This window comes from Malaclemys terrapin, chromosome 5 (genome assembly GCF_027887155.1).
Source record: "Malaclemys terrapin pileata isolate rMalTer1 chromosome 5, rMalTer1.hap1, whole genome shotgun sequence".
NCBI classification, from domain to species: Eukaryota; Metazoa; Chordata; order Testudines; family Emydidae; genus Malaclemys; species Malaclemys terrapin.
The window spans coordinates 27,686,477-27,702,733 of NC_071509.1; the positions used below are offsets into that span (position 1 = coordinate 27,686,477).

General features: G+C 38.9%; 1 protein-coding gene across 3 annotated transcripts in view; it reads right to left on the reverse strand.

The window, feature by feature from the left end:
* The window catches only part of SLC2A9 (solute carrier family 2 member 9), a 163,828-nt gene that overhangs the window by 121,317 nt on the left and 26,254 nt on the right, over nucleotides 1-16,257 (reverse strand). For all 3 annotated transcript variants that reach the window (XM_054029518.1, XM_054029516.1, XM_054029517.1), the window contains exons 3-5: nucleotides 11,557-11,717; nucleotides 5,901-6,025; nucleotides 4,051-4,196 (exon numbers count right to left, since the gene is read on the reverse strand). In XM_054029518.1, coding sequence (XP_053885493.1) covers nucleotides 4,051-4,196; nucleotides 5,901-6,025; nucleotides 11,557-11,717 — 432 coding nt within the window. The remainder of the gene's footprint in view (nucleotides 1-4,050; nucleotides 4,197-5,900; nucleotides 6,026-11,556; nucleotides 11,718-16,257) is intronic.

The following is a 16,257-nucleotide window of genomic DNA, read 5'->3' on the forward strand; positions in this document are numbered from 1 at the left end:
ATAGAAATAGCTAAGACTGCTTCTCCAAAATGTTATGATAGTATCAGCAATACACCAGAAACATCAGTTCTTCATCCTATTCAACAAGGACAAAATAGTAGAAACAGCACTGCTACTATGCTGGTAGCCAAAGCACTGCAGAACCTTCAGAGAGACACGCTACACTTCCATATGTGCCATGTATATAATCTTTGCACCAGGACTCTCAAGGCAATGCACAAGGGAAAACACATACATGTCTGAAGTATGGCTAGTGATAAATCCACATGGCCCAACATGAATGTAGGAATGAAGCTGTGGGTATGATGCTACTTCCCTCACAAACAGTAACAGTCAGAAAAATCCTCGGTGCACAAGTATCCTGCGTGTTATCTTTAATTTGAGGCGAGGATTCAGTCCCTTTCTCTGCTGCATTAACTCTGAGACAGCATCTCAACCCACAGAACCCAGAGAATATAAAATGCAATGTAGCGAAAAGGTTTTACTAGTGAGAGTCTGTAACAGCTACATTAGTAATAAATATTGCACCTTCACAGTTCCAATGTCCACTGGCATTTCCACACTTAAAAGGATAGTGCCATACTCTGTCACAGAGGAGGTTGGCAATTAAGGCATTAATCAAGACTCCTATTCATTTCAATGGGTTTTGGATCCAGTTCACATAGCACAGAGAGTTACTGGAATACCGAACTATCTGATTAGCAAATCCAAGCTCTTATTCTATTCACTCTTTGTGTAGGAGTCTTATTTTTCATCATAACAAGTATTCAGACAACCACTGACTTCATTAAAATTTCTGAAACTTTTACATATTTTAATATGAATGATTATTGATCTGAAAGTTCATGATGGATGTCTGTTATTCGCCATCTGTTATTTTCTTATTTTAAAAGCTCCAATCATTCAGTTAGGGAACAGAAACAATGCCATCTGATGTAACTGACCAACCATGCAACATAAATGAAGAGCAGATAGAACAATCTATGAAGCTATAGTCTAAAGGTTATTTTTTTTCAAGCTGTCAGTGAATACTTATGAATAACAAATGCATTCAAAGAAATCAGGATCCGTTTGTTAAGAATTCATGAATAGAAAAAGGAGCTAAGTTTGTAACAAAATATTACTTTCAACTATCTCTGATAGAAACTAACAATCCAACATGCAACAATAAAAAGTGGTGTGTCAGTTTTTAAAACAATTATGAGAGTAAAGAAAGGATTAACTGAACAAAGGATTTAGTTTTCCATAATTTAGCACAATCGGCTACAAGAGATATGACCCTTGGTGAGATTTGCAGGTTTCATCAAGATTCTATTAATTGGGGCTTTCTTTGTCTGTTTGTTTTTTGCAAACTCCTGCACATTTAAGTTCTCCACATTTTACAGTCAATGACACCATCAATTAGGATGTTATTAAATTAAGACATTGGCAGTGGCAGAATTTGCTTTGCAGTAACTGGGTAAAACCCACTTCTTCAGGTGCATGCATCTGAAGAAGTGGGTTTTTCCTCACAAAAGCTTATGCTGAAATAAATCTGTTAATCTTTAAGGTGCCACCGGACTCCTCATTGTTTTTGTGGCTATAGACTAACAAGGCTACCCCTCTGATACTTAATAACAATAAGATCCATTCATAACTACCATGAAAGCTTGATCTTCTATGTACAGCCTGTTGGAAATATTGACCACATTTCAAATGATGTGTAAAATACTTTACAATCAAATTAAAGGGAAAAAAATAAAGCAAGGTGGCAACCATTTGATAGGCATCTTTCACATCTTAAATGAATAGAACTCATAATGTGAACCTGTTGGGAAATGGATGTCTTTAAACTAGAGTGGGCTTACAAATATGTTGCACTTGCTTTTGAGAGGCAACTTGATCAAACAACAGTACTTTGAGCATACTGTTTAAGAGGCTTTATCCTGCAAGACACGTTGCTTTAGGAAAATGGATGTGGAGCGCTTTTGAAAAATACAAAAGACTCAAAAGGAACACATAGTAAGTAATAGGTTTGACATTTCATAACTTCTACAGAAAAGAATTCATAACACATAATGCATGCAGCAATTCCACAGTTACTTCTAGTTCCACAGTCTTTACACGTGACACTCCCATTGACTTCAACAGGAACCGCACACATGTAAAAGCTGGAGGAGAGTAAAATCAACCTCTAAAGTCAATGGGAATCTTGACACAGACCTCAATAGGTATGTCTACACTACAATTGGGAGCGTGCCTCTCAGACTGGATGGATAGACACGTGCCAGGCCCACTTGAGCTAGTGCACTAAAAAGAGCAGTGTGGACATTGCAAAACAGCAACAGCTTGGGCTCCCAACCAGAGGCTGGACCCTCCCGACCCTCTGTGGGGACTTTGACATCAGTTCTGAGAGAACACCCAAAATTTGTTGCCTAATAAATTTGGTCTTTAACTTAAGGGCAAACTGAATCATAGTATTATCCTTCGGAGGTATTTAAATGATAATTTAAGACCAGGATGAAGAAGGGGACAAAAGAGGAGTGTTGTCCATCAGGGCAACCACGTAAGAACAGTGATGTATGAGTCCTGCAGTGGACTGAAGCAGACATTTACAGGGCACTTGACATTTTGGTATCGTAGGGACATGTTCCCCTCATTCCTCAAGTGATTGCTGCTATGGATCGGTCTGTTAGAGATAGTTCTTAGTTCAGGTATTACTGTAACAGGATTGCTGTGTGCATTTCTACACACCGCTTTGAAAGCGAATCTCTGTATGAAAAGCATTGCCAGGTGCCGACCAGTAGAAGCATCAGCTTCCTGTGTTCAGAGTAATGGTGACATCAAGTGGCCACTAGGATCATCTCAGCTACTCAAGGAGTTATCCTGGCTATAATAGGTCAGAGTGGATATTCTCATTCCAACAATCCACCAGAAGTAGCCAGGCCTTTTCTCCTACTAGTCTATGAGTACGGCTATATTACAAGCAACATTAAAATCACCCAGTAAGAAGATTTATATTAGAAACATTGTCACTCTATTCAAGGTCATATGGTATCCTCTTTGTCAGTTTTATTTATCTAAATGTTTAGAAGTCATTTAGAAAAAACAGTTTCTGAAAAGCTCTAGGGACCTTTTTCATATCTTAAGAAATACAAACAATGTAAACAATACTAGGAAAATCCAGCAATTTCCCATCAGGAAAAGGGAGAAAAGGAACCCTTACTCCAGCCACTTGGGCTATTTAATCTGCTGTTGTCAGACAGGAGACCTCTTTCATAACTATTTTCTTCACAATGACTCCTGCATATCCAAAATGACTGTCTACCTAAGGCCACACTCTTCCACCTCATTAATAACTGCTTTAAATGCAGGCCCTCCAAATCAGGACTGGGAGCCTTAAGTGGAGCTGCACGGGTCTTCTGCTGTTGCTCATGCTGTAACTGTTCTGAAGAGAATTATTTTTTATATTTAAATAATAAAAAGGAGCCTACACGAGGCTCTAGGTGCTCTAACATATAAATTAGTAGTGCAACAAAAACCCAGCAGCATTATAACAAACATTCAAACAGCAACTCAGCTAGGCAGCCTCCTACAAAAAACACTCTCACTCCTTCATCACCCTGGGAAAAATATCCTCAGCCCTCTCTTAAAACCCTATCAAATAGGGCAGCATGATGGGTAGATCACCAAAGTTGGGCTGCTTCTGATCAACACAGGGAACAAGTTCCCGAGTCCTGGAGTCCTCTCAGAGAATGCTATGGCAGCTGCCTCTTTTTTTATAGCAAGGGGGATCCAGTTCAAATACCTTTGTTGACTGCAATGGTGGCGGTATAAACAGACTCTAGTCTCCAGGGCAGCCATACCTGCTTCTCTCATGATAATTAAGTACATACACATCACACACACAAACTTTAAGAAGGAAAAAAAGACTTTGAAGACATTGCTTTCTAAAATGGTTCTATGTAAACCACAGTAGTGTGGTTTTCTACCTACAGAAGGAACAGTCACAATTCTCAATGTCACTCTTTAAATGCAATATACATAGGACAACATCCACCAAGTACTTACATTTCCAAATATTTCTGGCAGCCCCAAAACCTGAGCAGTGAAAACTCCAATACAGATGAAGATTGCTGTGACCTGCCCCAGAGAACCCCGGATCTCCTTAGGTGAGATTTCACTCAAATAGATGGGAAGGGCACTGAGAGAGACACCTATGAAAGAAGGGAACAGCAGAGAAATTGCTGTAAGTACAACTGACTTTACATTGAACCAATAAATGAGCAAAAATGTATTTAGAAAAGTTTGAATACCAATCTCAGACACCAGCATGATGAGAATGGCATAAGAACCTATACAGAACAGAATCTATGCATGTGTGTCCATGCACATACATTAGTATCTAATCACCAAGGGGGCCAATAGTTTCAATTACATATCTGAAATGATGCATGCTGGTCAGGACTCCATTGCTGCAATATGAAGAGGGCTGTTCATTCTATAGAAATTACCACTAGAGGTCCTGGGGCAGGGGTGCCTTACTCAACCAGACGTCCAAAATAAGCAGGATGAGGAAGCTGTCCTTTTGGCTGCCCCCAAAAGAACTGGCAGGAAGGAAAGGGCTAAGTTATCCCCGGATGGGATACATGTGTGTGCTAAGAAGGAGTGGGTTAAAATAGCACTGACCTTCTTTTCAAGAAGGCAACTATAGGTGTGGGGAGCATGGAAGAGTAATAGCGGGACGCCTGTCTGGCCTGAGTTTTCCTTTCTCAATTCTCTAGGCATCAAGGGACCATCGTCTGCTCCCTGCCAAAGGACAGCAAGGGAGAGGATGCTGATATTGCACTGGTTTCACCCTCCTTTCAGATTGTGTTTATTGCAAAGGTGTGTGTTGTGAAGATGTGCATGCAGTGTAGCAAGAAAGTGAACCCTCAAACCTAGATTTTTCCAGTGGAAATCCCATACACTGCTATGTCTGAACCTTCCCATTGCTCATCCATTGTTAATGGTATTAATGGGGTGAATGGTATTAGAGATTCTGATGTCTGAAAGACATCAACATCTGTAACATTCACTAGACTGATTCCAGCATCACCAGAACAACAACCACCAGCAGCATGGGAAGAGAAGGAAGGAGGAATGTGTAACGGTTCACAATGGAAGTCTCTTGTCACTTCATCAATAGCCTGGACACAGGTAAATAAGAAAAATCCAACAACCTGATTTAGCAATATGTCAACTAGACAATATTAAATACAACATGTTTACACTATAGAATGCATCCTTGTTGTATCAGCAGAGAGAGATATGTTCCCCTTAAACATGCTTACAATACTGATGGACTTTTAAGACCATGCATGAATTAGAGAGGAGAACACACCCCAAAATGTGGGGAAATAAAAAAGTCATCTTAAAACCAGCAGACTAACATTGGTATAAGGTACCAATTTGTATGTGAACAACACACATATCATCAAGACTACTGTAATTAGTTCTTACAATCAAGATAACCAGCTAAATTATTTTGATGGAAATGGTGGTTCCACATGGTATTTTAAGAGTTGAAAAACATTACAAATGGATAGCCATGTTCAGTCTTATCTTATTCATATTGATATGCCATCTAGCAACACCAAAATGAAAAATAGTAAGCAGCTTTAATAGACAGCCCATGTTCTCCTACCCAAAGGGTTTCTGTTTTGCGAAGACAGACATTCTGTACAAAGGGGAATTTGCTGTCATGGTTAATATCCATTTATGTTTCTTCATTAAGGATCAGATTCTGCCATCCTTACTCATACGGATTGTTCCCATTGAATTTAGTGGGATTATGCATAGAAATCACTCCTCAATGTAAGGGTGGCGGAGGATGCCCAGTATAAACTGTAAGTGTATGTACAGCATAACGTAAAGCTTACCTGCATGAATACCCATCACAATGCGGCCCAATAAGAGCATTTCAAATGATCCTGCTAACTGACAGAGAGCCATCAACAACGCAGCCACAACTGCAAATACATTATTGATCAGCAATGTATGTTTTCTGAAAGGAAAATATATATGTGTTACATTTATTAAAATAGCTAAATTGTATATAAAATTGCAGATCATTAAAAACACAGTGCTTAACAAACACAGGTTCACACATGTTAAGCATTACAGAAAGAGTTTACAAAAAACTGCAGTTAAAGATATCGGCTGTAGAATAAATACAACCACTGTCACAAAATAAAAGTCCAAATCTCAAAGGCATGAAGATTTGCTTTCTTATGCTTCCCAAGAGCAAGACAAGATATACTTAAGATTAGCATGTTCTGGATAGCTGGACATATGTAGCATCATAACTGTTTTGAATTGTAAAAAAAATAGGATATACTTCAAATTTCAATAGGTTGAAAAAGATGGTAAAACCTTGCATGGTATTTACAAAGTTTTCAACAGATCAGTGTTTGGAAAACATCAGTATGTACTGGTATGCAATATGGCCAAACTCAATTCTGGATTACAGAATGGAAACCTAGAAAAACTCCACGGATGTCACCAGATTTACACTGTTGTAACTGAAAGCAAAATTTGTCCCTAATTCATGATATTACAGGTATATAAAAGGAAAGTGACCTCATGCACAGCTGGACAAAACATCTGGGTTTTTTAGTTCATTGGTAAAACCAACTTCTTTTCGCAAAAAATGTGGAAATTCTCCATAATTTTAAATTTGTTACCCAATTCCATCTATTTTTCCAAATTTACTATCACTGGATGAAATAACTAAGTAGTAGTTAAAATGAAAGAAACTACTTTTCCACATTTCCAAAACCAAGTTCCTCTAGCACAACAAAAGCCATATATCTTTATCATTTAAATATAGTTTTATCCATATTATTCTTTGCTGCCATGCGCTCTCTTTCCATATCTTTTGAGCTGTGAATCAAAACACTGTGATCTCTCTCAGCCTATAGAGGTGGCAGCATGAAGAATTTCCTGGATCTTTTGACTCTTTGCTTCACTTACTTCCCTGTGGTGACAAAGTCAGATTTTGCCACACATGTGTAACAAGAATGTGAAATCAATAGCTCTACCGAGATTAATTCTGCAATGATTGTTTCCTGCTGAAGGATTAAATATAAAAGCCTTCCCAAAGCAGAGATCATCACTACTACCTGACTGGATGTCTCCATCACCTACTATCTCAAAGAAAAAAGGCTTCAAATGGCTTCTTTTTCTTGAAGACAGATACACAAGAAATCGATTGGCAGGGCTCACCAACCCCTAGGATACTGATTAACTGAAAGGATTTCAGAGTATGTCTACACTGCAAAGGAAAACCTACGGTGCCAAGTCACACAGCCCAGGGCAAGTGACTCAGGCTCGCAGGGCTCAGGCTAAAAATAGCAGTGCAGATGTTCTGGCTCAGGCTGGAGCCCAGTTTCTGAAACCCAGAGAGAGGCTTAGAGCCCAAATGCTTACACTGCTATTTTTAGCCCTGCAACCTAAGTCTCACAAGCTAAGTCCATTGACCCCGGCTCTGAGACTCAAGAACCAGGGGTCACCCAATGAAATTAATAGGCAGCAGGTTTGAAATAAATAAAATGAAGTACTTCTTCATGTAATGCACAGTCAATCTGTGGAACTCATTGCCAGGCGATGTTGTGAAGGCCAAAACTATAACGGGGTTCAAAAAAGAACTAGATAAGTTCATGAAGGACAGGTCCATGAATGGCTATTAGTCAAGATGGTTAGGGATGCAACCCCATGCTCCAAGTGTCCCTAGCCTCTGGTTGCCAGAAGCTGGGAGTGGACAACAGGGGATGGATTGCACCATGGTTGCCTGTTCTGTTCATTCCCTCTGAAGCACCTGGCATTGGCCACTGTTGGAACAGAGGATACTGGGCTAGACAGACCATCGGCCTGACCCAGTATAGTCATTTTTATGTTCTCAATTATATTAGCTTTTTTTGCAACTGTTGTACACTGTTGACTCACATCTAGCTTGTGATCCACTATAACCCCCAGATCCCTTTCTGCAGTGCCACCTTCTTAGGCATTCATTTCTCATTTTGTATGGGTGCAATTGATTGTTCCTTCCTAAGTGGAGTACTTTGCAGTTGTTCTTATTGAATTTCAACCTATTTACTTCAGACCATTTCTCCAGTTTGCCCAAGTCATTTTGAATTTTAATTCTATCCTTCAAAGCACTTACAATCCCTCCCAGCTTGGTCTTCTCCTCAAACTTTATAAGTGTACTTTCTAGGCCATTATCTAAACAATTTATGAAGCTATTGAAGAGAACCGGACCCAGGACCAATCCCCATGGGACCCCATTCAATATGCCCTTCCATCTTGATTCTGAATCATTCGTAACTACTGTCTGGGAATGGTTTTCCAACCAGTTATGCACCCCCCTTATGGCAGCTCCATCTAGGCTACCTTTTCCTAGTTTGCTCCTGAGGAGGTATCAAAAGCCTTTCTAAAGTCAAGATATATCACATCTACTGCTTCCCCCTATCCACATGGTTTGTCATCCTGTAAAAGAAAGCTAGTAGGTTGGTTTGACTGATTTGTTCTAGACAAATCCATGTTGATTGTTACTTATCACATTACTATCTTCTAGGTGTTTGCAAATTGATTGCTTGATTATTTGCTACACTATCTTTCTGGGTACTGAAGTTAAGCTGACTGGTCTGGCTTGTCGTTATTCCCCTTTTTATAGATATGCTGTATATTTGCCATCTTCCAGTCCTCTGGAATCTCTCCAATCTTTCATGACTTTTTGAAGATAATCACTAATGGTTCAGATATCTCCTCAGTCAGCTCCTTGAGTATGCTAGGATGTATTTCATCAGGCCCTGCCGACTTGAAGACATCTAACTTGTCTAAGTAATTTTTAACTTGTTCTTTCCCTATATTATAGCCTAAAAACCTACCTCATTTTCACTGGCATTCACTATGTTAGACATCCGATTGCTACAAACCTTTTTGGTGAAAAATGAAACAAAAAAGGCATTTAGCACTTCCGCCATTTCCACATTTTCTGTTATTATCTTTCCCTCCTCATTGAGTAAGGGGTCTACCCTCTCCTTGGTCTTCCTCTTGCTTCTAATGTAGAACGTTTTCTTGTTAGCCTTTATGTCTTTAGCTAGTTTAATCTCATTTTGTGCATTGGCCTAATTTTGTCCCTATATGCTTGTGTTGGTTTTTTTATATTCATCCTTCGTAATTTGACTTATTTTCCACTTTTTGTAGATCCCTTTTTTGAAGATCATTGAAGATCTTCTAGGTAAGTTACGGTGGTCTCTTGCAATACTTCCTAGCTCTCCTATGCAGTGAGATAGTTTGCTCTTGTGCCCTTAATAATGTGTCTGAAAAACTGTCAAGTCTCTCAAACTGTTTTTCCCCTGATGTTTGCTTCCCATGGGATCTTACCTACCAACTCCTTGAGTTTGCTAAAGTCTGCCTCCTTGAGATCCATTATCTTTATTCTGCTGTTTTCCCTCCCACGATTCCATAGAATCAGGAACTCTATCGTTTCATGATCACATTCACCCAAGGCACTTAGGAGCCCAATCAATGGGACGTAGGCTCCTATGTCATTTAGATGCATTTGGAAAGTTTACCCTACTTCTGAGAAATGTAATCTTTAGTCCAGCAACAAATAAATAAATGTTGAGTGCTGTATTTTAAAACACGGACATTATTTCTGGACAATATGTTGGTCCCCTCTGTCTCATTGTTCTAAGTCAGTGTAAACTAAAGTCAGTTTCACTATTCATACCATCCAGCAGCCCGCATGCACACTGTACTATGTAGAAAGGGCTTTTTATTGCTCTGTCACTGTTTTGGTGCCCTTTTTAGGTACTACAGTTGAATACTTAGACAAGTTTCCGTAACTATCATGAATGTCAACTATCCAAAAGGACTGCAGTGTGAACAGTATTCCTGAAAACTCATTCTTGATGGGCAGTCTTGAATACTTTTTTGAATAACAGCTGTTGAAGGCACAGTTCCTTCCATGTACAAATCCTTATTCTGTGCTCATACAGTAACTCCATGGCAGAGCTCTCTATTTTCATTACTTGAATTCTCATATTCTATGGGCAAAGGAACAAAACCTTGGAAATTTAACCCCATAGCCTAGGAATGTGATCTGCTTCTATCAAAATGGCATTTGTGCAACTGTCTGTTTACTTGCCACACCATTTCAATAAACCTTAGTAACCCGCACACTTGTTAATCACAAAAATGCCTCTCCTCTTCTCAGCAAAAAATGTAAGAGACTTGCTATGGTGAGCTCTCATATTTGACATTTTAAAAAATACAGTGCAGAACATTCACTGACACCTTTTGAATGAAGTTTTTGATTGTGAAATGGAGAATTTGGGAAAGGTATGAATTGATGAGTTGGGGAGGAGGCTGAGAACTGAGTAGTTAAATTGAGGGGAAAGGATATTGAGAACAAAATAGATTGGTGAATTGATGGGAGGGAAGGCACAGAATTGGTGAATTACTGGAGGTGGGGAAGGGAAATAGTGGACAAAGGATTTGGAGGGCCAGAGAATAGGTATTTGCTGTGTGAATGTAGGAAGAACCACAGAGCATACTGTGTAAGGTGAAAAATGGGGAAGAAAAACGAGGAGAAAAATGGATTGGGTGTAGAAAAGGAAAGTACAGGAGACAGAAGATTTGAGGTAAGTGGAAATTGGATTGTAGGGGAGTAAGGGGTAGAGTAAGACAAGAGAGAAAGTTAGAATCAAGAAGACGAGGGAAAGAAAGGAGGAAAATAAAGGCTAAAAGACTAGAGGAAGCAGAATGATGGGGGAGAGAGGGTGAACCATGTTTTTATACATGTCTATGTATTTGAGCCCCTGTGGTGACATTTAGTAGAACCTAATTTGCCAGTAGCAAGTCATTCTTTGAGTCATCTTAAAGAATTTAAAGAAATACTCAGGAGACCTTCTTTTAAAAAAATATTCTAAAGTTAGTTTTTTAACCCTTAAAACCTCTCTTGAATATGAGAAATAATATCTTTGTGCAAGGACACCCCCAAATCCTCTCATTTAAGGTTTTACTGCCTCTCTCACAGTTTCCCAAACTCCCCACTTCTCTTTGTGGCTAACTTCGGACCTGAAGCTACCCCCGGATATGACTGTGGTGTGAGCTGCACAGTAAAGCAGAAATCTGCCAATGAAAGTATTCTCCTTTACAGTAACCATGGAATTTAGGAATACATGTTACACCTGGTCAGTGTTTACCCAAAGACAACCCTGAACAATGGCCCTACGGAACTCAGTCTGTGCATACTACTCCAAAAGAGACAGCCCTTTGATTCAGCTACCACCTCTGGTGACTGCTACAAATTTGGAGTTATAAACAATAACAATGGTAAGCTTTTCCTTGTTTCCTGTGGGGCAGCACCACCAGATCATATAAAATTTAGAAGCTATCCAATGTAGTTTTCCTAATTTGAAGGTCTTTAAACAGAGAAGGAAATTTATTATGTTAGAAAATAAATATTTTTATTGATGCTATAAAAAGGGTAAGTAAGATGCCAAATTCAGAGCCTTGTAATGTACCTACCGGCCAAAGAACTTCACAATTGGTGTGGTAATTATCGCACCCACCAGTCCACCAATGGAGAAAATAGACACGGTTATAGACCAGAGGAGTGTAAGAGTTCCTCCATCTATTACGTGGCCGTATCTTCTGTCCCAACTTTCATTGTAAAACCTCTTGATATACTAAAAGTAAAGAGACAATAATGGTATGTGTGAAAGCAGCTTACTTGATGAGTAAGGACACTAAAATAATCAATCATTATTTAAACAATGGCAAAATAGTAGCTTGCTGTATAGAAGCTTCTTGAATAGACATCTGTGACATCCCTCTTTAAATTGTTTTCACCCTAATCCGGAATGATTTGGAATAAATTAAAAATATGTAAATTCAGTCATTAGTGTTATGGGTTGAGTTATACATTGTTATGAGCTGGGTGTAGTTGCTGCCTTACATTCAGGATAAACATTAAGAAGCCATTGTGAAGAAGTGGCTGAACCAACAGCAGTAGCACTCAACACACAGGCACATGAAAAAGCTTGAGCCGATGCTGCCCCAGGCACCAGAGATTGAGACAGAAGCAGAGATATAAAGTCAAGCCACAGTAACAGAAAGCTGGGATGTGGTTGTGAGAGAAAATTAAAAGGATTTTGGGGTATGGAGCACTGGCAGGAAAGGCAGGCATGGAACACCAGACACGGAAATTGTCTCCTGCTATTTGGTTCCCACTATGGTCAGAGAAACAAGACTTTGTACATTCTTAATGAATAAGCAAAATTGCATCAAAGAATTGAATTGCACCACCAATTTCTCCTCCTAAGTGGAACAACCTACAAGACCCCAAATGATGGGCTATCCATTTGGGTCAAAAGGGGTATCATTATTATCTGTATTGCAGTAGCAGCTACAGCCCATTGTGCCAGGCACTATACAAATATATAACAAAAAAATGGTTCCTGCCTCAGAAAGGTTACAATCTAAATGCACAGTAAAATGCTGTTAATATTGTACTGTAGTATCTTTATATTAGGAACAAGTAGTTTTTCTGAATACTCCATAGGTCTCTACTGAAAACCATTTTAAAATAGAAAAACTCCAAGGGAAAGGAAGAGAAGAAAAAAGGCAACAAAGACAGAAAGAAGAAAAGAGGAGAGAGAGATTGGGGGGGGGGTGATTGGGGGGGGGGGGGGACAGAAACTCAAGAGGAAAAACAAGAAACGAGATGCCAACTAAAGATGATACCTAGCTTGCCTTGGCTCACAAAATGGAACTTCAAAAGCAGAAGGATAAAACAGGGATGATTTCTGTTTTAATCCTCCCCAAATTCTGTAATTGAGGATTATGAGAATATTTTATATTGATGCTTTTTATTGGTATGTACACATGCACAAACAGTACATAAAACACTTTTCAGTATTTCTCAATTACTGATTTTTAGTTTGCTTTATCAACAGGAGTCATCCCCTTTTCATCGTTCTGTCTTTTTGGTATTCAGTTTCTTAGAAAAAACAAGCAAGACAAATTCATCACCACCATTCTCCCCACTGACCACACCCGCCCAAATGGGGTGAAAAACTATAGGAAATATTTGAAATTTTACAAAATGACGGTGTTATTGTCTTCGCCAAATAGCTGTTACAAAACAATAAAAGATGAATGAAAGGAGATTTAAATTTGACACAGGGTGGTAATATATAAAAATTATGTCAGGTGTTCAGGTGTGATAATTAGAGCTGTGCTGAGAACAGAAATTCCATTCTGAGGAGAATTTCAAAACTTCAAAATTTATTTTCATTCCGATTTGGAATTAAACTCTGAAATTTCAAAATTCGCCATGAAAGAAAACTTGTTTCTGCTCAACTGAAACATCTTGAATTAGAATTTTTAAAATGTTTATATTTCATAATACAAATAACGTTATTATATTTTTATATTATATAACACAGCATAAGTATATAATACACAATTTTAAAATTTCAGGAAAAAAATCAAAATATTTTATTCTGAAAAATGTCAACGTGGGACTTCTCAACATTGTCAGAACTCTTTTCACCCACCCCCCAACGTTAGTCTCCAAAATGAAGTTTTTGTGGAATCAATATAATTTCACAAAGTATTTCAACTTTGATGGAACTACATTTTCTGACTGAAAATGGTATCAAAGTTCTTCAGACCAGTTCTAGTGATAATTTTTTAATGTACAAAAATGGCATCTAGTCCTTCCTATCCATGCAAGCTATCCAGCAACATCAACTGATTTCAGGGGTAAAGAGGTTCTTTCATGTATCCTAAGCCTGCTCCTGAGAAGGACTGAGCACCTGTAAGTCCCAGTGGAGTCAAAAAGATCTATGGGTGTCACAGAATGTACCCATGTCCATATCCGACACACTATTGTAATACTTTTTGTACAAGGTATGCCTTTGTAAGGTATCATTTGAAAACTCATAAGTTGTTGGTCTGCATTATACTGGTAAAATATGTGTAGCAACATTGTGTGTGAAGTTATAAGATTCCCCTGTATGGTGTTATTAACACATGTTCCAAACCCTGCCCAAACAGAAGCTGGCAAACTGGTCTGTCTTAAACAAAGGAATGTATGCTCTGTTTAGTTTGAATTTAAGCAGTGAACAGCAGGAAGAGAAGACAAAGGAAGCTCAAATAGGTGAAAAAACCCATCAGGGAATATTATTCCACATAGACTCTTTGGCTCTTGATTCTCAGTTGGAAAGGTTTTTCAAGAGGGGAACTGAAACTATCAAAAGAAGGGACAAACACCTCCCCCCCCCCCCCCCCCCGCCGCCATCGATTCACTGCACCTAAAGGGACAAAAAGTCAGCAGCCATTAGACTGGAGAAGAGGTCCTGACCTAAGAAGTTTAGTCAGTAAGACTGCAGAAAGCATATGGTGAGAACACTTTGCTTTGAATTTAACATAGGCTGTTAAGTTAGGCACCAGTTGTGTTTTACCTTTATTTTTCTTGTAACCATTTTTAAACGATATGATGCATTACTTGTACTCACTTAAAATCTCTCTCTTGGTAGTTAATAAACTTGTTTTATTGTTTTATCTAATCCAGTGTGTTTAAATTGAAGTGTCTGGAAAACTACATTTGGGGTGGCAAGTTGTGAGCATATTATTGGGGGGGGGTGTTGGGGTCACCTTGAAGTATAGCCAAGGCTGGTGAGAGCCAGAGTGTAAACCAGGTGTGACTAGCAGGCTGCGGTTACACACCAACATTCACCGTGTGGCTTTCACACTGAAAGGCTGTGAGCAGCCCAACTGGAAGCTGCTTCAACCAAAGCATTGTAAAGCACTCATAATTGCTAAGCAGGGGGGGGGACACAGCCGCTCAGTAGTCTGGATTGTACCATGGTATGTCGCAAACAGGGGCCCAGCATCTCCCAGGGCCAGGCTATTTGTGAGTGCTGGCTGCATCTAAAAAGAAGTGCATTTTGAGCCTGGACCAAAACCCATTGACGTGAATGGGTATCTTTACATTGACTGTAATGGGGTTTGCCGCAAATACAACAAATGAAAAAGGTCGTAAGTATCTGAATAATAATGGGTTGCTAGACCTTGCTACGGTAAGGGAGAGGGTAAGTGGGAGTTGCCAGGCATGGGGGCAGGTATCGCAGGGACAGCGGAAGCTAATCTGATGAAATAGAATGGAAATAAATTATATAAATGAAAAAAAAAAAAAAGAGTTGACTGTGAAGAAGGAAAGTATGCTGTATTTATTTATTGGGAGTTCAGCGTGCCTTGGGACTCTGCATCTGAAAAAATGACAGCATGAGCCCTAATGCACAGTAGCTGTAAGGAAAGCTTAAATGTATTTCTGGTTCATTAAAAGGATATTCAAAATAGTGAGGCAACATATTTATAATTATGCAATAAATTTACAATTTTCAAAGGGTAGATGATCCATTTATTATCTTATAGCACATAATATAACCCCAAGTGCCTATCCTGAAAATTAACTAAATGCCAAATCTCCTGCACAAAGAATGTATGAGGAATGCTTTCTATCTTTTCGCATCAAAGCTAATTGTGTTATTTCCACTGCTTGAAGGATGTATTTTTTAAAAAAAAGCTATGAAATGACACCAAGAAATTGCTACACAGCTGGAATCCAGTTACCCTCTAGCATTTTTACCATTGTAGTGTTCCATTCTGACTCATACATAACTTGTCATAAAATTTGCCTCAGTTTTTTTGAGTGACTATAAAAGTTACAGAAATAGTACATTTTCTGAGTGAAGGCCTATGGTACACTCACCATGACATAAAAAAGTCATTACTTTTACACTTTACATTTTGCAGTTCAGGTTGAACTCAAGGTCATGGACTTGTTTGCAAATGGTCTATTTTTCATTATTTTTAAGGTCAATCTTTCAAAACTTCGGTGAGAAATCGGGCCTCTAAAGATATATTTAGGTGCTGAAGTAAGTGCCCTCATTTTCAGAGGTGCTGAGCACTCACCAATTATAATGGTAAATTATACCAGTATAGCTAAACCAATGTAGTTATAGCAGTAAAATTCCACATAGGGACATTCTTATTCCAGAACTAGTAAGGGAAAGCCTATGTTGTTGCATGGGTGTGTCAGTTGGACCAAGAAATCCATCATCTGTAGAGTCTCTCTCAAACAACCAATAAAACCATTGCATGCAAATTAGCCGTAGACCAAGGGTGGTGATTGATTGAGTTACTTCTAATCTCACAATG